Source organism: Micropterus dolomieu, linkage group LG23, assembly GCF_021292245.1.
Source record: "Micropterus dolomieu isolate WLL.071019.BEF.003 ecotype Adirondacks linkage group LG23, ASM2129224v1, whole genome shotgun sequence".
Taxonomy (NCBI): Eukaryota; Metazoa; Chordata; class Actinopteri; order Centrarchiformes; family Centrarchidae; genus Micropterus; species Micropterus dolomieu.
In genome coordinates this window covers 35,391,557-35,414,866 of record NC_060172.1, presented here as the reverse complement: position 1 = coordinate 35,414,866, position 23,310 = coordinate 35,391,557, and the positions used below count along the sequence as shown (strand labels likewise).

General features: G+C 40.7%; 2 protein-coding genes across 3 annotated transcripts in view; one reads left to right on the top strand and one right to left on the bottom strand.

Moving 5' to 3' along the window:
• Nucleotides 1-10,189, bottom strand: part of LOC123963363 (myotonin-protein kinase) — an 82,513-nt gene extending 72,324 nt beyond the window's left edge. The window contains exon 1 of one of the 2 annotated variants that reach the window (XM_046040172.1): nucleotides 9,886-10,189. In XM_046040172.1, coding sequence (XP_045896128.1) covers nucleotides 9,886-10,051 — 166 coding nt within the window. In that variant the 5' untranslated portion in view covers nucleotides 10,052-10,189. The remainder of the gene's footprint in view (nucleotides 1-9,885) is intronic. The other variant, XM_046040173.1, reaches the window with a different exon arrangement.
• A 1,100-nt stretch (nucleotides 10,190-11,289) lies between these two features.
• LOC123963797 (protein LBH-like) lies at nucleotides 11,290-22,421 on the top strand. The gene is made up of 6 exons (XM_046040843.1): nucleotides 11,290-11,299; nucleotides 11,457-11,603; nucleotides 19,331-19,367; nucleotides 19,980-20,030; nucleotides 21,112-21,190; nucleotides 22,167-22,421. Exons 1-6 carry the CDS (start codon nucleotides 11,290-11,292, stop codon nucleotides 22,419-22,421), a joined length of 579 nt encoding a protein of 192 aa, XP_045896799.1.
• Nucleotides 22,422-23,310: the final 889 nt, after the last annotated feature.

Sequence of the window (23,310 nt, the reverse complement as noted above, 5' to 3'; positions counted from 1 at the left end):
ACATGACGTGATTCGGCTATTCTTGTTTCCAGTCGACTTCACAGTGATAGTCCATTGCACCGCATCATTCTTCTACACCAGCCAAGGCTGGCTTTAAAGTTGGTGATGGGTATGTTGAACAACTCAGCAATTTCCAAGGCCTTCAGCTGAATGAATGCTCTGGTAATGGGCATTCCATCATTCCATTTTTCAGTCACGTAATCACACACTCCTGTCAAATTCTTGGAAGCGGCCTCTTTGAGGACCACGGTATGACTGTATCTGGCTGTTGCATTTTTAAGACTGTCTATTTGGGCTCACCATCTTCACCATATTTCTTTGCTGCTCGAGAGTTGTTGATGTGATGACTCTGCTGCATTTATCACCATCACCTTAAAATTGGCATCATAACTCCTCCTCAGCTGTTTGTTAACTTGAGCCACTTTGTTTGACACAATCGCTGTGTCTCTCCATGTTTCAGTGGGACGTGACACACTTTAGTCAGGAGGAGGGCAACGTGCGCTTTGCCGATATTTGGAACCATCTGTTGTTGTGTGTGTATGTTAACATTTAAGTGCTAGAGCCTGAAAATAAGACGAGGCGAGTTTTTAGGACGAATTTCCAGGAAAAAACCCTGTTTTATATTCTGACAAATACGGTATTTGGAGTAGAGCTATAGGATTTTGCAGAGACCAGTTGATTCTGACGTTATTCGAATTACTGTTTTCATGAAAATCTATGACATGAATTGGGAGGTTCTAGGTAAGTTGGTATGGAATGACCCAAAGGGCAGGCTACAAAACCAAAGTAGTCCTTGCAAACATATTTGTATCTAAGGAACACCAACTGTTTGTACAGGAAATAAACTTAAACTTATGAGAAGAAAAAACATCCTCCTTGCTTAAAATGGGGAGAGTCTGTAACATTTTACAGTTCTTTGTCCATGACAGGGAAAAGTCTAACCTTTTTTGAATAGCCATCCATTCCCCCAAAGATAACACAGTTGTACCTAGGTTTATACATAAATCAGACAAGATAAGAAGTAAGTCCTAAACATACTACATAACATCTTGACCTAGTATATCTTCACCTACATTCACCGTGTCACCCAGAGCACTTAATAAAACTAAATTCTGATGGCAAACAAACTGTAACCTTCTATGTCAACAGGCTGGCAATCTCTGAAGGATGCCACACTTCAATGATTCCTTGGGGATAGAGTGATAGAGTGAGATATATATATATATATATATATATATATATATATATATATATATATATATATTTATTCACTTGCTGCTGCCAAGCAAACTCATTCCTATAGTTTGACCATCTTCTTCACAAAAATCTATTTCAGGGGTCTCCAACTGGCAAACTCTGGTCCACAACCGGACCCCGTGGGGCTTCCATCCGGACCTCAAAGCCTTTTGACACAACTAGGAAACGTATAATAGGCGTATTTATCTTGTCAGTTAAATAAATTTTTAACAGGCAAAGCGAGGACAGCTTTGTAAAGCAGTATGGGTCCATTGATTGTGTCTGCTACCAAAACAGGCGGCAACAAAGCGAGCTGACCAGGAGCTGACCGAAGCACACAGATACAATATGATGGAAGAAGATGACATTATCAAAAAATAGAAACGTTGAGAGTGAGAAAAGAATTTTCTGTGATGAGTGGACAGAAAAATATGCGTTTATTCTTCCCGCTAAGAGCTCTACAAGACCGGTGTGCCTCATTTGCGATTATCAAAAGTGGAAATATTAAACGCCACTATGAAACTAGACACCGACAGTTTGAGGAAACACACCTGCAGAATTCTGAGGTGAGGACGAGGCAAATCAATGTGCTCAAAGCTCAATATGAGCACTCTAAACGAGTCCTGTCTCACTGCCTCACAACACAACAGCGGGCATATGAGTGTTCACCTAGATTATAGTGGATTTTAGGACAACATGATAAGCCCTTCACAGATGGAGAAATGGTAAAGGAGTGCATGGATGCCATGTGTGAAACTTCTAGATGGAAAAGAAAGACATGAACTCAACAAACAACCCCCCCTTTCAGCCACGACAGTCGCAAGACGAGCTGAGATATTATCACAAGATGTACAGTCACAACTTGATGATGCCATTCGGAGCGCACCTTGCATCGCATTAGCAGTTGAATCAACTGATATTAGTGACAATGCCCAGCTTTTGGTGTATGTCAGATTTTACCATGCAGAGAAGAAAGATTTTCTTAGGTGTCACAGCTCTTACAACACATACCAGAGGGGAAGACATATATCAGGCCATAAAAGAAATGTTGACACAGAGAGGGATAAGCCTGAAAAATGTTGTGTCCATCACTACTGACGGAGCTCCATTAATGATAGGCAAAGGAAAATGAACAGTGGAGGATATCCTCTTACTGTATCTATCAGGCTGTGCTTTGCTCCACTCTTTCAGAAGAGTATGCTGATGTTTTGAATACAGTGATAAAACTTGTGAACTTTTTCAGAGCATCTTCATCTCACCAGCACCGCCTCCTCCAAGAATCAACAGAAGTTAATGCAGATTCAAATGACCTGCTGCTGCATTGTAACATTAGATGGCTGAGTAAAGGCAAGGTGCTAGCCCGCTTTTGGGCAATTAGAAATGAGAAAAAAATGTTCTTGGCACAACAGAAAAACCCTAAGGCTAGGCACTTTGCTCTGTTTCTGGAGGATGAAAGAAAAATGGACATTATGGCCTTCCTAGCTGACATCACATCACACCTAAATGACCTGAACTTAAAATTACAGGGCAAGAACAACTCTGTGTGTGATTTGGTAGCAGCTTTCCAGTCTTTCTAAAGGAAGTTGGACATTTTCAAAGTGGATCTCCAAGAGGCCTGTACACATTTTCCATCAATTAAACAAATGAAAGGTGATAAAGACGTTCATACAACAACTGATTGGAAAGTTTGGTGATCATTTTGACTAGGAGAGCAGCACATCCGTTTCATTCAGAATCCTTTTCTGGTCAGAAATGTTACAACTTTTTCACAGGAGGCTACACAGATCTACAAGTGAGCAGATACAGGATCTCTGCAGATGGAACTTGTTGATCTACAAGCAAACGTGGCGTTGAGAGAGCAGTGGAGTTTGTGACCCAGCCACCTTTTGGTTACAGACTGTATCTGAGACTATCTTTCCTGGACTTGAGAAAGTGGCAGTATATACCTTGACCATGTTTGGCTCCACATACAGCTGTGAATCAGCATTTTCAACAGTAACCTTCATTAAAAGTAAATACCGATCAAGACTGAGCAATGAACATTTTCAGGCCTGTTTGAGGATTGCACTTACCCCATTCCTCCCAAGGTTCAAAATACTAGCAGGAAAGGCTAAAGCCAATTTCTCCCACTGAAAAATTAGGGAGGTTGAGACAGATTGATTGAATGATCTCATGGATGTGAAATATTAATTTTTTTGGTCCGCTAAAGAAGCACTTTATTTTGTTTTCCTTTTAATGAGGTTTTATGGACTGAAAATAAGCAAATGTAGAGATGATGTGTATGGCACTTGAGATTGTTGATGCATTTAAAAGGTTAAAACACATTTTTACGCAAAGAATTTTGTATATCTATCTTTCAGTGATTACGCTCAGGTCAGCCTAAACGAGCACTTAATTTAGCTTTCCTTCGAGATTTTATTTTTAGAGATCAGTCACTGCTGTGATTGTCAATCTCACAGCAGTTTTAAGGTGTCTAGAAGAAACTGGAACATCCACAGCAGTTGGACTGCTGTCAAAACTGTGAGATTTTCAAGTTTTATATGCTTGTGATGTTTAAGAGGATGCTGTCCACCACAGAAGGGCTTCATAAGTACCTTCAGAAGAATAATCTAGATTTGGCACAAGCAACACTTTACAAAGATGCTGTCTTTGAAACGCTAAATCATTGTGTAGTGAAGCAAAGTGCAGAGAACATTTAAGAGGAGGCAAAGCTATTTCTGAGGCCAACAATCTATCAGAGACCCAAACTGTTAATAGGCGCAAGCAGAGGCGATTGGAAGACTATGTTGTGGAGTTCTCTTCGCAAAGGCTAATGTAATCACTGGGTATGAGCTAAAGTGCAACATCTAGTGTCTTGACAGGATGATAGGTGAGCTCATAAGGAGATTTTGTGGTGTTGGTGCAGAGCTGATAAAAGGCATTCAAGTTTGCCATCCGTTATCGGATGACTTTCTAAATGAAGAATCCCTTTAGCTCATTGCTAAACAGTACCTTTTGACAGTAAATAAAAAGGAGCCTGTGGTTGCTAAGCACTATCTCAGCAGAAGAAAAAAGGAAGAGGCCATTTCAGATATGGTATGTGTATACAAGCTCAGATCAGTTTTTCAAGCTGCACTTAAAATTCCTTTGAGCAAATAGATAAAACCTGAGCCACACAACCTCCTCCACGATAGGAAAAGTCATAGCAGGCATCTGACTCTATTTAACTCTGGGGATACACAAGAGGTCTGTATTCACGGGATGGAAAATAAGGATTAATTTGATCAGACAGGTATGAATAGGCTTGTCTGTGTGGTTATTTAGTGTTGGGGTTTTCAACATATGATTCAGGTTTGGTTATTAGCTGAATATCAAAGATATTCTAGGAATATTAATAAAACTATTAAATATTAAAAATTATTAATTATAATTAATAAATATGGGGCACCACCCTGGAATCAGGGACCAGTTACCAAATATGAGCCAAGTATAATCAGTCTAAAAGAGGGTTTGTCCACCTATAGATGGCAAACAGAGAAGGGCTAGTCACTGTCCGGCAACCAACTCTTACTACATTATATACAAATATCACAGGCAATGACTTCTTATAATTATAATAGGATTTATTTAACTCAAGCATAGATCACTTTAGCAAGTAAATCACTATTAACTATTCTAAGCAAAATTAAATAAATCCAATAAGACAAAAACATACAACAAACCAGCAAGCATGTGTGTAGGTGTGTAGGTGTGTGCGTGTGTATGTGTGTGTGAGTGTGAGACTAAGAGAGGGGGTGGATTCGACCACGTGGGTGGTTGCAGATCCGGTTCAAGATGGCAGTTCAGACCATGTGATTTCGGGATCAAGATGGCAGAAAATCACTATCCCCTTGTTACGACGGAGAATGTATTGTGTGGTGTTTCGTCTCATCCTCTTGTTGCTAGGTTTCGAGTGTGTGGTGATTGCTGACAAAACCCATCTGTGCTTGCTCAGCTGCAGAATAAAGGAGGCAGTGCCTCCGATCGCTCTCTCATTCCTTTGTCGTGCCGGCCAGCGGCAGACTGTGCTCGGAGGGGAGCATGCGTAGCTGTATGTTTTCTATAAAATTTTGCCATTTTGCGGAGTGATGACTCCTTAGGATTTTTGTTTGCTTATGATCTAACAAATAAATGCGCAGTTACCTTTTTTTAATCCAGTGTCTCCCATCATTACTTCCATCCCTTAACATCATTGGTTACTCCCTAATTCCCAACTGGGACGTAACACCCCTGAATTAAAAAATTGGAGACACACTGATGCTAGCCTGGTGTGGGTCATAGGTCGGGTTAGCTTCAGAGATCACGGGGTGTGTGCAGGTGGGGTTAGTAAGCAGAAGGAGGAGAGAAAGGCACAGAGAAAGCTATATACAATATACCACAGTCTATCCTACAGCCACCAGTAGTGAAAAATTCATTCAGCAGCGGCTGCTGGCTTTGGATTAGCTAGAATGTGCAATTGTATCTGTTCTCAGAAAGAACCAACACCAAAAATCCTAATTACTGTTGACACACTCAGCTACAACTTTATCAATGAGAAGGACGGTAGTGAACTTGCATTCCGCAACCGTGTTCCTTGGCTTGATAAAAATACTTATGTTTTCACACAGTAATCGGAACAAAGCAGTCACGGCCCAGCGAGTGGTACTGGACACAAACATAGCACGGAAAACACACAGCAATAAAACAAGACGCGGCGGTTTCTAAATATCCCTTGGAGTTTCTTAACAGAAATTCACCACATGAAGCTTGTGCCCCTTTAAGGACAGCGCCGGTGTGGGAAACAGGAAGAGAAACAAGTGGGTTATCTACTAACGTGGCTGGGGGAAGTAAGTTCAGGAACTGTTCAGTTAGTGAGTGAGACTGACTAACCAAGCTCTGGTGAAGTGCCGACGAGACGTGTAATGTGTGAATTACTGCTGTAAAGGAGAAATAAAGTTCCTGCTGACGAACGCTGCAACGACGTCTTATTCATCTTTTTGACTGGCGGAGTGGCCCGGACTGCTAAAGCTAGATACCAGCTGTGAGCCAGACTAAGTTAATCATTGAATGCCAGTCTGTTCTCAACTACGGTTCTGGGCAGAAAGCTGGGAAGTTAACACTTGTATAAGTAAGATACCATAACGAAGTTATATAACTATCTGCTGCCCAGACATACTAAAGCCTCTTACGTGTCGCTTTGGTAGCGAATAGATGCGTCAGTCCTTTTAGGAAATCCAGTTTTCTCTCGGCTCAGTTCTGACGATGCCGGGAGTTTCAACGGCACAGGTTGACGTAGGTTGAGAAGGTAGAACACGGGAGTGATCTTCTCAGTTAAGCACAGAGTTTATCCGTCTTCTTCTGCAGGAATCAAATGTCATCTTGTATGTAACAGTTTCCTTAGGGATCCAAAATTGTGTTGGTAACAAAAAGAAAAAAATAGTAGAGGTAGAAAGAAGAAGAAAACAGAGTTGCTCGTCCCGTCTGTATACAGGAACAAAGAAGGTTCAGCGCTGAAAGAAAATACCTCCTGCAGTCCTCTGAGGACTTGGAATGGCACAGAGGGGTTTGAGGTGTTCAGTTTTATACCTCCATTCACAAAATGGCTGTACTGCACCCAGAAAGCTTCAGCCAATACAAACCTTTGGTTTTGAAGTTTAGAGTTCACAGGTAAGTGTGAATTAACTGACTAGGGGTCGTCTGAGCTTTCTATTGTTCTCGGGCCCCCTTTGTGTAGACAAGCCACATTTTTGTTGTCATGGATGTGAGGCCCAACATTAGCTCAGCTCTGAAATTCTCTTCACGTCCTGTACCCCAAACCGTGAGGCTCATTTTAGAGCAGTGGTGGCCAGTGTTTTTATTGTAATGTAACGCCTAGAAAATGTTGCCTTTCAGTCTGAAATCTAGCATGATTTTATTAGATAAATATAAATCATTTAATTAGGTTAATGCTGTCCAAAGCTGGGGTAGGCAATTAATTTCAGAAGTGTTTTTGGTTTTATTTGTTGAAATTCTCTTTACAGCAAGACAACAATCAATAAGTCAAATGCTCTGACACAAAAATGAAAAAAAAAATAATCAGTATCTGGAGCTGTAGCAGGTTTGTAACTGTGAACAAATCTGTAAACAAATATAAGTTTGTCTACATCTACTTGCTGACATCGTGTGTATGTGTGTGTGTGTGTGTGTGTGTGTGTGTGTGATGTTTCCACTTATTTCCCAGCCATTTAGGAAAACATTTGGTTCCAGAACCAAAATCACAAGCACAGACAAACTGTTACGCATAATATGCTTCACCGAAGATATTAAGATTATTATTGACCAATTTCCTGTTAATCACTTTAAAACTTCTGTATTTAAAAAATCCCACTGTCTTACAACTGTATTAAAGCGTGAACTTCATTGTTGAAGATAAATGCAGATGTTGTTTTCAAAACAACCATCAACAGTAAACAGTCACAATATTTGATCATGGCAGCGATTTGAAGAAATCTTGGCTTTGTTTGGTAAATGTTGTTTCAGGTGACCATTTTAAGCAATAAGCAACTTATAGTGGCATGTCCCTCTAATTAATCCAAAGACCTTTCTGGTTGACCCAAGTGCCCCTGTCCAGGTCTGGTGTAACACTAGGACAGATTTTAACCCTCCCCTGAATATTTGAGATTTCTCTTTTTCACTGAAGCTCTGTCTGTGGATGCCACTGGCTAAGAGATTATTAGAGATGATGTTCCGTTAAAACAATTCTATCCAGGCAGATAGACTACATTTAATGAAAACGTTTTCAAAGTTCTTGCCCTCTACACTATCTCCACATGGCTACTAGGGAAAAAATATATGACACATACACTAAACTGTAGATAAAGTATCTTTAGACAACAGATACTTTAGGATTATGCTACAAAAACACTTGGTGGGGGATAAGGAAAGATAGGGATTATAGTTTATAAGAAAATAACTGTTCATTACTGAGACCCCATAAAACAAAAGCTTCAATCATTTAACAAACATTGGGCATAGCAAGCACAACAATTTGGAATGTCCTGAAAAAGAAAGAAACAACAGGTCGGCCAAGGAAAACAACAGTAGTTGATGACAGAAATATGGTGAGAGCTGTGAAGAAAACCCCCAAAACATCAGGAAGTGACATCAGCAACGACCTCCACAGTGCAGGGTGAAGATATCACAATCCACTGTTGGAAGAAGACTCAGAGAGCAGAAATATAGAGGCCACACCACAAGATGCAAACCACTCACCAGCAGCAAGAATCGGAAGGCCAGATTGAAATTTGCTAAGAAGTACAGAGATGAGCCAGAAAAGTTCTGGAACACAATCTTATGGACTGATGAGACCAAGATTAATCTCTAGCAAAGTGTGGAGAAAGAAAGGAACTGCTTATGATCCGAAGCATACAAGCTCATCTGTGAAGCACGCTGGAGGTAATGTCATCGCTTGGGCGTGCATGGCTGCTTCTGGAACAGGCTCATTAATATGATGATGGTAGCAGCTGAATGAATTCAGAAGCAGACAGAAACATTTTGTCTGCTAATTTATGAAGAAATGCACTGAAACTAATGGGGAGGAAGTTTATCATGCAGCAGGACAATGAGCCAAAGCACACTGCCAACAAAACAAAGGACCTCATCAGGGGAAAAAAGTGGAAGGTTTTAGACTGACCAAGTCAGTCTTCCTGACCTTAACCCAATAGAGCTGCATTTCACCTCCTTAAGAGGAGACTGAAGGGAGAAACACCCGAAACAAAAAGAACTGAAAGAAGCTGCGGTAAAAGCCTGGAATAGCATCACAAATGAAGAATGTAACAGTTTGGTGATGTCGATGGGTCGCAGGCTTGAGGCAGTTATTGCAAGCAAGGGTTAGGCCACCAAATATTAAATGTTATTTACTTTAAGATTATTTGTTCCATTACTTTTGCTCACCTCAGAATGCTGTGGTCTAATATAAATACTATATGTCCTAAGTTAACACATCTAGATGTGAATACCAGGAAATAAAAGCTGAAATTCTGAACTCTTGTCTCATACTCATCTCTTGATCTTAAACCCAAATGTCTTCAGTGAACAACAAAAACAAAGGAATATGCCTTACCGTTCCATTACTTTTGGAGGGGACTGTATATTTATACTGGATTCAGTATAAATATAATTTGTAGGATAGCAGGCTGTTCAAACAGTCAACAGTCCCATAGTAGCTATTACATTTTTAAACCAGAAGTGAGTTACTTTAATTTTTGAAATGCTCCTTTGGTACTTAGGAATTCTTGAACAGCTAAATAAAGTCGTTGCTAAGTCACACATATTGGCATTAGTGGACTTCTTGTGTTAATTTTGAGTTAGTCAGTGATATTTGATGAATAATTAATTAACTTTTCTTGAGCAGCAGAAACACAAACTATTTTGCTAAGTCACACATTTTGTCATGTGCTGTGATTTTTGGGTAATGACTCAGTTAATTCTTCTTCATCGGGAGCCAAACAAAGTGTACTGTCAGTAGCACGATGAGTAATTTAGTTCAGCATGTTAAGATGAAAACTGTAGTTGTCAGGACTTTCACAGTGGCTTTATTTGTCAGACAAGCAGAACTTGATGTGTAATAGAAAATATGCATACACCTAGAAATAAAGAGAGGAAAACACTCACCCCATTGCAGGAAATCAGAGACATACTTCTCCCTTGCGAAGGGTGAGCAGTAAAACTCCTGGTAGACGCCCACCAGTAGGTCCAACAGGGTCTGGCGCCCAACGGGTCCCATGTTCAGGGGACCCTCAGCCAGGTCAAGGGCACCAAGTTCAGGGCCTGTCGACATGCCTGATGAGTGAGGGCTTGTTTGGTTTAGAGTTGCTGTGAAACCCTTGTGTCCATGGTGTGTTGGATTTACAGTGAGACCAGCTGAATCTTCCTCTACCTCTGGTTTTAAACTTGCTATGGTTGGTCACTTCAGAATCACAGTTACAGTAACAGCCCCCCCCCACCACCACCACACACACACACACACACACACACACTCTCTGGATCTCCACCTAGCCCTGCCCCTCCTGACCTGCCTTTTCTTTCTATCTTCTCTGCTTGATCACAGTACAGGAGTGTGTGTTTTTTATGCAAACATCCTCTTTTTAAGAGTTCTGCTTCTAGTTTAGTCACTTACTTTTTTTTCACTTCTGTTTGTCTTTATATGGCAGTTCCCATTCTTTCTCTGCCGGCCTATCGCTGTCTCTATCCTTATTCTTCTCTCACCATGGGTATGCATGGGTATCTGTCAAGCCTGTATTTTCTCCAGTGCTGACTTCAGACCTTTTTTGGTGTTCTCCCTCTCTCCCCACTCCCTCTATGCGAAGTACACCAAAGTTCTACTCTAACAGTGAAACCTAATAGAGAAGCATATACATGCTCTGAAACAATTCCTCTTTTCTTTTTCTTTGTCTGAGTTGCTAATTATTTTTTATTACCTGTCCTTGTTTACTTTTCTTCCCTTTTTTTTACCGCTCTGTCAGAGCAAACAGGAACCACTGTCCTGAATTACTGTCAGCTTTTGTTTTTACACCTAGCCATGTTTTGAAGAATGCAAAACTCTTATTTTGTCAACTGTCCAACTTAAGTTCGCTTGATTTTTGTCTCTATTGTCTGCACTGTTCTCCCCTTCATAACTCTGCTCAGTCCCACTCCTTTTATGTTGTCCTCTGTCTCCCTCACTCACTCTTTTTCGAGGAGGCAGCAGAGATTGTTTCCTCTCACCCAGCTCACTGGTTTTGGAATTTCTTCACTCTCCATTAGTGTTGTGTCGTTCAAAGAAAGTCCAAAGTGATGTTGTGCTAAGTTATAGTTTTAACACAGCCGCAGTAACTTTAGTCCTGCAAGTGTTTAACATTACAGCCAACAGGTGATGAGAGTTGTTCTGCGTCTGCTCCACTTCAGAGCCCTGACAGGGTTCTACCTGGAGCTGAATTACCTCCGAGGTCGTCTCCTCTCCAAAACAAACAGACCCGGTCATTAAAACATTAAAACGCGTTGTCCCGCGGATGACATTCCTTCATCTTCTGGGGAAAGATGTTTGAGAGTGGGTGGGAGTGTTTGTTTTTTTTTGCCGGGTGGTAGGAAAGAAAAAAAACAAGTGGTGACTGAGTTGGTCAAACCCCTAGTTTGATTTTATGGGGGGGAGTGTTACGGCCCTTGAGCCCTGTGTCTGTGTACTGCTGCTCGTCTGTGCCCTGCAGGTCCTGCCCTTCCCCCCTCTAATGTTGCAGCCAGGAGGCTAGGGTGCACACCTGTCCCCAGTTACAATCAGCGGGAGCGCAGGAGCCGGTATAAGGAGCAGAAAGCAGGCAGACTGGGTGTGGAGAGTGGGGAGTGCAGACGGCATGGTGAGCTGGGTGAAACGACAGTGCAGCAAGCGATAAGTCTGAACCTTGTGGTGGGGTTCACTCCCTCAGTGGAGGGAGGGCGAAATTCGTTATTGTATCCTGTGTTGTTTTCTCATTTGTGGCATTTGTGGGCGCTTCCTTGTTTTTGGGAAGTTGTTTTTTGTAGACCCTCCCTGAGGGTACCTTAGCTTTTTTTTTCTCCTCATTGTAAATAAAACGTGTACGACCTGTAAAAGCTGTCTCCTGGCTTCCTTCAACCTGGAATGATTCTATTATTGTCACTAACCTCCTCATCCCCTGGACTTTCCACTGGAGGTTCGTAACAATTTTTGTCTTTTTGACTCTATTGTCTGCACTGTTCTCCCCTTCATAACTCTGCTCAGTCCCACTCCTTTTATGTTGTCCTCTGTCTCCCTCACTCACTCTTTTTCGAGGAGGCAGCAGAGATTGTTTCCTCTCACCCAGCTCACTGGTTTTGGAATTTCTTCACTCTCCATTAGTGTTGTGTCGTTCAAAGAAAGTCCAAAGTGATGTTGTGCTAAGTTATAGTTTTAACACAGCCGCAGTAACTTTAGTCCTGCAAGTGTTTAACATTACAGCCAACAGGTGATGAGAGTTGTTCTGCGTCTGCTCCACTTCAGAGCCCTGACAGGGTTCTACCTGGAGCTGAATTACCTCCGAGGTCGTCTCCTCTCCAAAACAAACAGACCCGGTCATTAAAACATTAAAACGCAGCCACATAGCAACGTTAGCGTTATCCCTGTAAACAGCTAACAGCTGATCCGGTCCACCAGAGAACACAACGTAACTTTTACTTTTTATTTACCAACAGAACCGTGCTGTTGTTTCACAGCTCCTGACTGGTGAACAACCTGCAGTGTTTGAGAGCGATGGGCTTTCTCTGTCTGCAGAATCAGGACTTGATGTGGCCCATTTTGTGTCCAGAACTGCCAAACTGCTGCGTTTATGTGTGTGTGTGTGTTTATTTCTTTGTTCCTCTCTCTGTGCTGGAGTTCTTGGTGGCTTGATCCAGATTATTATTAAATTGGTTGAATTTTAATAAGAGTGTGTTTATTCATATAGTGTATCAAGCTTATTACTTCAGTATATTTACTGCAAATCTGATATTAATATTTCCCTCATGGATAGGGACGTTAGGCTACTGTATGAATAAGCACTTTAGAGATAATGATAGTAATTATATACATAAGCCTTTATGTGGCTGGTCTAGTTGTATACACGGGAAAGATTGTGACAATGGAAAGATTTAGCCGGAGTAGTGGTGATTACATACTGACAACATATTTGTGGTTTTTACATGGTTTGAATATGGTTGTGGGCCCAGGGGGGTTTATATAATGATGATATACAGTAATCAAGAGGTGAATTTGTGCATTATACTTTGTCAAATAAAGCAAGCCAGACAGCCCTCCGTGTTTGAGAACGGCACGGTTTTTTAATTGCCCACTAGAGGGCTGCAGCGCCGCAATAACCAGCCTAGTTCAAATGAACGAAATGACTCAAAAAAAGATTAGTTAATTTTAATGAACGAGATTTGAATGAACGAGTCCGTCAAAAGACTTGAACTTGCCATCACTACTCTCCATCTGTTGATCCTTTTGCGTCTCTCCTTCCTCCTCTATTGCACTGTCTTGGTTCTGTGTCTGTACTAATTTTAATTCTCTTCTCTTTCTCCTCACCAACCCTTCTGTTTTGACTTGTCAAGTGAACTGAAGAGAAGAGGAAGGACTCTTCTCTTTCCACCAGAGCTGCCACACAGCACAGCCTCAAACGTTTAATGCCTGTGTAAACTGCATTTTAAAGTTATCATTATATATATTGTTTATACAGTATATATATATATAGTATTATAAAAGTCTTACAGTCTTGTGATGACAATAACACAACAATTTACTACCAAATCGAAGCATATAAGTCCAGTCCCCGTAAGCGTACCCCGCTCTCACTGTTGCAGAGCAGCAAAAGGCCCATAATCCCCGCCCGCGCAAGAAGCTCTGCTGTGCCCTGGCAAGCGTTCCCTGCCATCACAACTGTTCTCTAGTATATTTATTAATTCTGAACATGTTGCGTGTTCAAACTGCAGCAATGACACTGCACTCCCTTTGGTCCGCAGCAACAGACCTACCATGTTCGAAGTCGACTGGATGAATGGTTCCTGACATAATCAAAATACAAACAGACAGATTACTTCCTGTATTAGAGAAATTTGTGTGAATGGGCAAATGTGACTTAGTGTAAAGCGCTCTGAGTGGTCTTTACAAGTACAGACCATTTACTTTAGTGCTAATAATATTATTGCAAGTAATAGGGAACTTCACCGCCACACCAGAAGAAGAAGAAGAAACAACTTTATTATTACATACACATACATGTTGCAAAATTCATTCTCTGCATTTAGTCCATCCCTCAAGGGAGGGATGGGCAGCTGCTGTGCACCAGTTCCAGATCTTTACCAGTGTCTGGTCAATAGCACTGACTGGAGAACCAAACATGTTTTTGGTGGTGGGGGAAACCAGAGCACTTAGAGGAAACCCACGCAGACACCATGCAAACTCCACACAGAAAGGCTGGGGCAACCGGGAAGTGAACCCGCAACCCTCTTATTATGAGGCCACAGTGCTATACACTGGACCACCACGCCACCACTGAGAGGGGGTTATGCAAAAAAAGTTTCACAACATAGCATCATCAATGTGTTAAGGCTTTTCTGAGACAGTGTTAACGTGGATGTAGCCAACCTGCTAGGAGCAGTAGATCACAGCATAAAACGTGACACTGCTACGCTAACAACTTGATAGTCTAACATGAGCTGCAGGCAACTGCGGGGGTGGGGTATAAAAGCGCTGTCAAGTCGGACACATTCTACCTGTGTGAGCTTGCTGTGAGCTGAGATCAATGACCGATTTTGCGGCAAGATGCCGCAAGACCAAACTTCAACTTAAAACTTTGTGCAGCCGCAGAGAAGCAGCTTTGGCCGCCAGACTCGGTACCTGTAGCCACCTTGCTCCCGCGAGGTTTTAATGTCATGTGATATGGTGACGTTTTGCAGAGCCGGTGAAAGTTGGACACAATTTCTAACCAGCATGCCTTATTTTAAGTCAAGCATGCATCACGTTAAGTCAGCGCTGCGCAGTCAAACGCACCTATAGTTGGCATATGGATGTGTTTGGGGCAGGACTGTTATATTTCATGTAAATTTTGGTACAGATGTGAGCATGTATTTCTAACAACCTTCTGTTTTATGGCAAATCATAGATTTTTGACACCTTACCGTTGACACGCCGTTTGACAGAAAGTCACAGATAGCACAACTTTTCATCATCAATGCCTTTAGAATGCACAGCAGAATTTTGACGTTGATTGAATGAATTGTCTAGGAGGAGTTAGTTAAAGTACGGAACATATAAATTCACCAAAAATGACCATTAAATTAAAAATGGTAGACTTCCTCTTAGGTTTAGGGTATGACTCCAAGAAGCTTTTCCGTTTCGTCTTGGGATGATACATGTTCCACAGAAATTTTATCTAATTCGGTGAAACGTTGCTTGGGGGCTATATTTTAGGGGGCGATAGAGAGCTATTTTGCCACTGCCACATGCAACAACCATATGACACCTTAATTTCCATCATGCTTGAATGTTGTGCAAAGTTTGGTGAGTTTTTGAGGCCAGCAAAAATGTGGTTAATAAGGGAAAAAGAATCCTTGCATTTCAATAGGGCCCTAATAATAATTAAAGCTGCAAGCAGCGTTGGGCGGTCCCTCGCACTTGTAGCGCGTCCGGGTGTGAGCCGGCCAAGTTGCATATTCTGGAGCTCTGTTGGTGCGGCTGTGAATTTGCTACGCGGTTCCGACGCTGCTATATGTCACTTCCTGTGTCCCCTATGTGGAGCTACATAGCACTTGCCACTATGAATATAAATCGGTATTGGTGTGTAGATGTCTGCGGGGTGGGAGAGTTATCAAGCACGTAAAGTTTGGTTCAGATGTGAGCATGTACACTGAAGTTACAACAACTTCCTGTGTCATGGCGAAGAGTTGATCTTTGACGCCACGCCACGGATACGGCCATTGACGAAAACTCACAGATAGCACAACTTTTCATCTTCAATGCCTTTAGAAGGCACAGCAGAAATTTGAAGTCGGTCGGACTAAATCCCTAGGAGGAGTTCGTTAAAGTACGGAGTGTGTAAATCATCCAAAATTTGATGTAAAATTCTAAATGGCTGACTTCCTGTTGGTTTTAGGGCATCGCTCCAAGAGCCTTTTTTGTGTGTCTGGACAAGATACACGTACCACAGAAAATTCATGCACGTAGGTGAAACGTGCGGCGGGGGCTGCTTCGTTAAAAGTCACTTCCTGTTGCCAGCAGGTGGCGCTATGACTGTGGGTGAATGTCAGCATGTACATGTGTTCAGGGCGGGACTCTCATCCTACATGTACACTTTGGTCACTTTGGTGTGTTTTCGAGTATGCTCAGGTCCCCAAAAAAGAGCTTACTTTGCAGAAAAAAAAAAATAAAAATATATATATATATATATAATCTTTACAAATACAATAGGGACCTCGCACGGTCGTGCTCGGGCCCTAATTAGACCTGCAAGTAGGTATTAACAGCGTCCAAACTCCCCTGACCAAAGCCACACCAGCCTGACTGCAGAGGCAATGTAAGTTGGACCCTCAGTCCCACGGGCACAAAACAAGTTGCAGGTGGAGAGCAGTACACTGTCTCAGAAAGTGGGTTTAGTGGGTTAGTTAACCCTGAGATCAGGGAAACTCTGGGTTTTCCATTCTAGAAAGAGAGTTAATTTAAACTTTGAACCTAACCTGATGCCTGTACTATGAAGGGAGTTTGACCTACTGACATTTAATTTGGAGTTATCAAGGAAAGTCAGGGCTGGCAAACAATGACTAGAGTCGTGCTAAACAGTACTACGAATGAATAAGATGTTAGTTAGTTGATTTGTTGTCAAGTTTTTTCATAATGGCGCATGCTCCTTATTTGCCCCAGAAGAAGGCACAATATAAGGAGTGTATAGTAATGTTAACAGCCAACTCTTAAGTTAATAAATTAATAAATTAATAAATTGTAAATTTAATTCAAGTTACTTTACAGTGTTCTTGTTGTAATTCTCTATTTAGGGCCCGAGCATGAAACATGTGAGGACCCTATTAAAACTGAACTCATCAAACTTTGCACAAAATTCAATGGTGGCAAAAATTTATGTGTCATATGGTTTTCGCGCATGGGCATGGCAAAATGCCTCACTAGGGCCCCCTACAGACCAGCCCCCGGGCTACATTTCACCAAATTGTACGACATTTTGTGGCAGATGTATCTTGTCCAGACCTACAAAAAAAAAAAAACTGGGAGCGATGCCCTAACCCAACAGGAAGTCAGTCATTTTGAATTTAACAGGCACTTTTGACTATTCACAGGTCACATACTTTAATGAAGTCCTCCTAGGGAATTAATCGGGTCGACTACAAATTTTGTGCAATCTAAAGGCATTTTTGACAGCAAGTTGTGCCATCTGTGAGTTTTTGTCAATGGGTGTTTCCGTGGCATGGTGTTGAAAATTGATGATTCACCATGAAACAGGAAGTTGTTTTAACTTCAGTGTACATGCTCACATCTTGGGCTGGACAATAAAACAATAACAATAATTATCGTGATATATTTTTTCAATAATAAATGTTCAATAAATATTCAATAAATGTTTGATTTTATTCACTTGAATCATACACAAATTCATTTTTTTATTAAGATTATTATTATTAAGATTATTTATTTATTTTGTAGAGGAAAAAGGATCTTTACTGCCTATAAATTTTACATGCATATTTGTTGATAAAGATTTTATTATAATTGTTTTGAATGTTCTATCTCAGATTTGTGAAGTGATCCACTGTTTGGCAGTGTCTAAAGAACAGTTTAAACCATAATTAACCATCATGTTAACGATTTGATATTTATCGTGATTTTATCAATATCGAAAGATACTCACAAGAATAGGTTTTTTACTTAGTCCAAAACCACAAGCAAAAGTACAAAAGACACTAGGCAGGAATCTATATCCAAAAACCAAAGCCAATGTCAAACACACTCACAGGGAAAACACAGGAAAACACTAGAACTCTGTCACTGGGGAACAAGATGATCTGGAACATCCCCCAACCGGTCGAGGCAGATGGCCGCCCACCCTGAGCCATGGTTCTGCTCGAGGTTTCTGCCTCTTAAAAGGAAGTTTTTCCTTGCCTCTGTCGCCTAGTGCTGCTCTTGGTGGGAATTGTTGGGCTTCTGTAAATAACATCACAGAGTACGGTCTAGACCTGCTCTTTTATGAAAAGCGCTGTGAGATAACTGTTGTTGTGATTTGGTGCTATATAAATAAAATTGAATTGAATTGGAGGAATGGGATTTTATTTGTTTGACAGTTCACATTATTGCTTAAATGTGGCCCATATCAGACTCCAGTGTGAACTGTCCGCGGCCTGAAAGTGACCCGCATGCGCAGAAGAATAATTAAATTCAATATTGTTGCAGAAATGTTTACATTTTATAAGAAAATAATGCGATTAATCGCGATTAAAAATATTTAATCGTTGTCCAGCACTAATTAATACGAACTGATTGCAGGAAGAAAAGGAGGCAAAATCTGACAGAAAAGCTACAAAATGAAATTTAACTTTGACACTGACGTTCCTTTTGGTGAAGCTGAAGCACCAGAGGAAAGGGGGCACCGGAGCTCCACCCCTTTATAACCAATCTGCAGGAAGGTGCATCCCTGCCGAGTAGTGACATCACTGGCTGGAGGGACACACACACACAAGACAGGATGACCCAGGTACTAATTTGGATTCCCTTGTTTGAAAAGAGATTAAACGCATTCCGCTCGTGTTTTAACATTTATTTAGGCTACACAAACAGTCCACTCACTTAATGAGGCTGCCGATGAGTTATATGAGAAATATGACTTGTTGTAAATGACAGTGTTATATTTCCATAATGTGTTTTTACAAGCAGCGCATCACATCCACACGCTGGCGCACAGCGTTTGGCTCGATAAGGCAACGAACATATGATAACAATATATGAAACAATGCTCTCATATTTGCTCGACTGACGCATTGAAAACGGCATCAATTTAAATGTAATTTGTCCTCCTCTTCACCTTATTTATGAGAACTCATTCTTCTTACTTCTTTGTTCAAGGATGCTTCAGTCATGATGCTTGGTCACCAGGAGGGCTTTGACTCAAACCCACCCATAACATTTGTTATTTTATTTCCCTGTATGCTTATAGTCACTGATTTACCTGGATTATGAAAGACAAAATATTCATAAAATTAATATTTCCTTACGAAGGTCATAATAGCATGGCAATTTTTCTTCACTGAACCAGAATGTGAACAAATTGAATGTGATATTTTTAAGGAAACATAGCATGTAGAAAACATTTGGTATTGGAAACTTGCTCCTTTGCTCCGGCCAAGTCAGCTCACATTAGCACTAATTTGGGGCACATGGGTAAGGCAAGGTCGAGTTATAAGCACTACTGAATAACAGTGAACAATAGTAAATAAATATGGGCACTGCAAAACTAAATGATACTATAAAAAAACGCACCAAACACAAAATAAATGTACAAAATAATTATTTCATTTGACTGGCTCACATCTACGCTCATGTTGCTGCCTGTTACAGAACAGCACTACCCGAAATGTTCTAGCACCTCCCACTGGTTAGACTTGAAAATGACTTCTGTAATCAGACAGACTGATCAATTTAATTGTCAGTATAGGTTTATAAAAATAATTTTCATCTTGACTGAGTTCACAGTTAGTTCTGAAGATTCTGTCTTACATACTGTACAACACACACTCCTGGAAACATAACATGCATTAGGGACTCTATGGAAAGTCTGGCATTAATTTTTGATGTAAAATAATCTCCAAGATGTGATGAACGTGTGCACCCAGGACAGCTCACCTGCTAATCTGTATATATGAGGCCCCGTGTTGCTACAGTCTCACATGTTACATCGAGGCTTTGTAGTTGAAGGTGACACTAATCCTGTCAGCTTGGTAAGCAGGTTTGCACGTCAGTCTGAATGTGCAGTATTGTGTGCGTCACTGAACGGGACACTGTGGGAAAATTAAGAGAGGGGAGGAGAAAAACAGAGGAGGGCATTTGGGTGATGGAAGATAGGAAGCTGTACCTGTGAGTGGAAGGAAGAAGGAAAGAAAAGTGACAGACAGCAAAGTGTGGCCGAATATAAAAAGGAAGGAATCCAGCTTCTTACCAGTTTTTGTAAAAGACAACATTTGGAATAACCTCTTGTTTTGATCCTCAGGGTCTTCAGGTCCTTTAAAGTAAAGATGAGCTGTATTCCTGCCTCGCACAGGTAAGTTACATGACTAAATACTAAAAACTCTTTTAAGAGACATTTTACATAATGTAACCTGTTCAAAAGACCATGGCTGTGAGAAATTAAGTGTGCTATACAAACAATATTGTTTTCTTGTTAAATCTACATTTTTACCATTGTACTCTGAGAATATGATACAACACACTGAACTGATAATTGATCAAGATGTTTATGAAACTAAATTTATTTTAAATCTTGAAGTGGAAATTGGATTTCAAACCAAACGCCTGGGACAAACATCTTGTCAATTACTGACCCAATTTCAACAGCGACCTATACACTAGGTCCAATTAGTATTGTAATATAACTGTGCACTGCAATGGTGTTAAAATACTCATTGACTCTTAACCTATATAACTGATATTTAAAACATTGGTGATTGGAGACAAGCAACATAAACAATGTGTCCCTTGCATATAGTTGTTTTTTCCAATGTTCATTGCTAACATTAAAGTGTTAATATAGAGTATAAACACATACAGCACATTCATTAAGAGCTATTTAGGTCTAGACATCTTCTCTTAATTTCTTTTTGATAATTATTATCCTATCTCAGGCCTTCTTTTTCTCTTCCACCATCTCTCACCCCTTCCCTATCCTTGGAGTTGAGGAGTCACTTGTGATGCAAGCCTGCCATGCTATTAAGTGATTACCTGCAGATTAACCTGCCCCCACCCTCCTCATGTTGTTGTCAACACAACAAGTGTAGAGATATTGGAACATGTCTCAGTGAAACATAAGGTCCACAGGTCCCTGTGGTGTTGAGCTGAGTTGGAAATCCCTGAGCGTTTGGTCTTAGGTCACATTAGCTTTTCATAACTGTGCCGTTACAAATGTTTTTAAAACTGTGTGGAGAGTGCCATTTGATTCACTCAATTCATTGCTGAAACCTTCAGTTAAAATCAGTGTAAACAAAGAAAGAAGGGGCAAAGAAGACCTGTTTGGATTCTGTGTTGATGTAATTCAGTGAGCCAGTTAGAGTATTAATAAGGTTGGACATTAAAGATGTCACAGACAAAATTTAACCAAATTAACCAAAAATGTGTTGTGTTTGCAGCATGAGCACCATTCTCAGTCAAGTGGAATCTCAATTGGAGGAGAGTCCAGCTCAGAGAAGAGGGAGCAAAGCTTACCAGGTTCAACTGACGGTGTATTTTACTTCACTCTAGTACAGTAACCTGCCCTATTTAGCCTTGTTTAAATAGCAAGGTTTGTGTACAGGTTGCTTTAGCAAGGATGTTAATAAGATATGTATTTTCTAGGGCTGTCCCTGACTAAGGATTTACATAGTTGAATCTGAATCGACAAGTTCAAGTCCTGCCTGTAGTCGACTGATAGTCGAAGTGTGTCTTTGTGCATGGCGATTGCGAGCGCGGGGGGTGTAACGCACTGTAGCTCCGCATTAATCTTAAGAAGTCTCTATTCATCCAACTTACACTGTAACTTTCCAGCTAAACTGAGGCTTTTTCAAGATCCTTTTGAAGACCCTCTCTCTCTCTCTCGCCAGCCATTCACCGGTCTTGTGCAGAGTTGCGTTAATGCCGTGCTGGCGACAACTGCATGCACGTCGTGGTTCCATTTCAAGTAGCCGGCTATTTAAAAACAATATAATATTCTTTGTGTGGTTCATCATTGGTGATAAATTATATGAAAGTCCTGTGAGGTGCAGACAACTCGGCAGAACACCAGTGAAACCGGGGCTTGGTCTCTTCAGCAACTGTTCCTCTTCTGCCACTACACACATACACACACACACGCTACGCCTACACATGCACACTGACGACCCAGGGTTAGGGTTACAATTTCGGATTTATTTACTCACTTTTAAAACATTAAATGAAAGTATTATTCTTTTTACATGTTTATTTACAGCATTAAACGTTAAAATGTATGTTGTAATAGGCTGTATATTAACTTATTGGGAGAAAAGAGTTCAGCAACCCCATATCGCCAAAATGGCATGATCCTTGTTTCGCTGCGAAGCTTCGACTATTCGGGGTCAGCCCTAGTATTTTCTATGAATTTTCTAAATATGTAATAACTCAAATAATGAATATCAAGTTTATTTTTGAAGACCAATATAATTAATTATAAATCTCCTCCCTGGTCCAGATCTTCCCTGAAGCTAACGTAAATGAAGATTCAGATTTGAGCTCCTATCCTGAAGACTTTCTCTACAGGAGGGAGCGTCTTCCCTCTATTGTTGTGGAGCCCACGGAGCACAGTGAGCTGGAGAGCAGGGAACTGCACTGGCCTACAGGATGCCTAATGAGCAATAGTGTGGAGGAGGAGGACAGTAGTGCTGATCACACAGAGGGCTCTGTGGATGGAGAGCAGCAGGAGGACATGGGGACGGAAGAAGGGTAAGGAGTGTTATAAACTCTGCATGCAAATTATAGCTTTTTGAGGACTGAAGTAGAAAATTCTTGATTGATTCTGACAATATTTTATGTCGCTATGACAAAAAAGAAAAATCTAATTACATTTAATCCTGCCTTTCAGATTTGATATGTTTTTACACTGTAAGACAAGGCAAGTTTATTTGTATAACACATTTCAGCAACAAGGCAATTCAAAGTGCTTTACATAAAACATAAAAGCAACATAAGGAAATATAAAAAAAACAAGACATTAAAAGTTACAATGCAGTGTGACATATTAATAAAACGATTAAATGGAAAATTAAAACAGGTAATATTAATAAAAATAATTAAATGGAAAATAAACACAAGTAATCAGGCGTTTCACCTTCCAGTGTTTTGCTTTTTTGATTTCCCATCTCTCACACCAGTCAAACCTGATCCTCGATATTTATTTCCTTATCTTCGCAATCGTCTCTGTGAATCCAGATTTTTTGCGCTACAATCATGGTAAAAGTGGAGAAAAACTTACTACTACTACTAAAAAATTCTACTTGGTCCATCTTAGACCTCAAGTTGGTCTAAGCAGTGGAGAAAACTGTACTTGTAATCCTACCCTGTTAAGTCAGTCAAAACAGCGGAGAAAAACATTCAGCTCTACTCGGCCCTGCCCAGACACAGACAGCGGAGAATTATACTAGAGATTCTATTCAGCCCTGTTAAGACTTGATCTACTACTATACTAATAATAATCATAATAATAAATATAGCTGCAAGTGGCGATTCGCGGGTTCAAACCTTTTTTCACAATATCACCATCAAAATAATTTCACACACGTGGTTCAACATTGTTATAAAACATATCCTGCAAGTTTTGTAACAACTGGACAACCATT

Excerpts from the sequence above, each read along its gene's own strand:
- LOC123963797 (XM_046040843.1), top strand. Across the intron at positions 11,604-19,330 it reads TGGGGAGTGCAGACGGCATG|AACAGCACTACCCGAAATGT; the intron begins GTGAGCTGGGTG and ends TGCCTGTTACAG. Across the intron at positions 20,031-21,111 it reads TGTATTCCTGCCTCGCACAG|CATGAGCACCATTCTCAGTC; the intron begins GTAAGTTACATG and ends TTGTGTTTGCAG.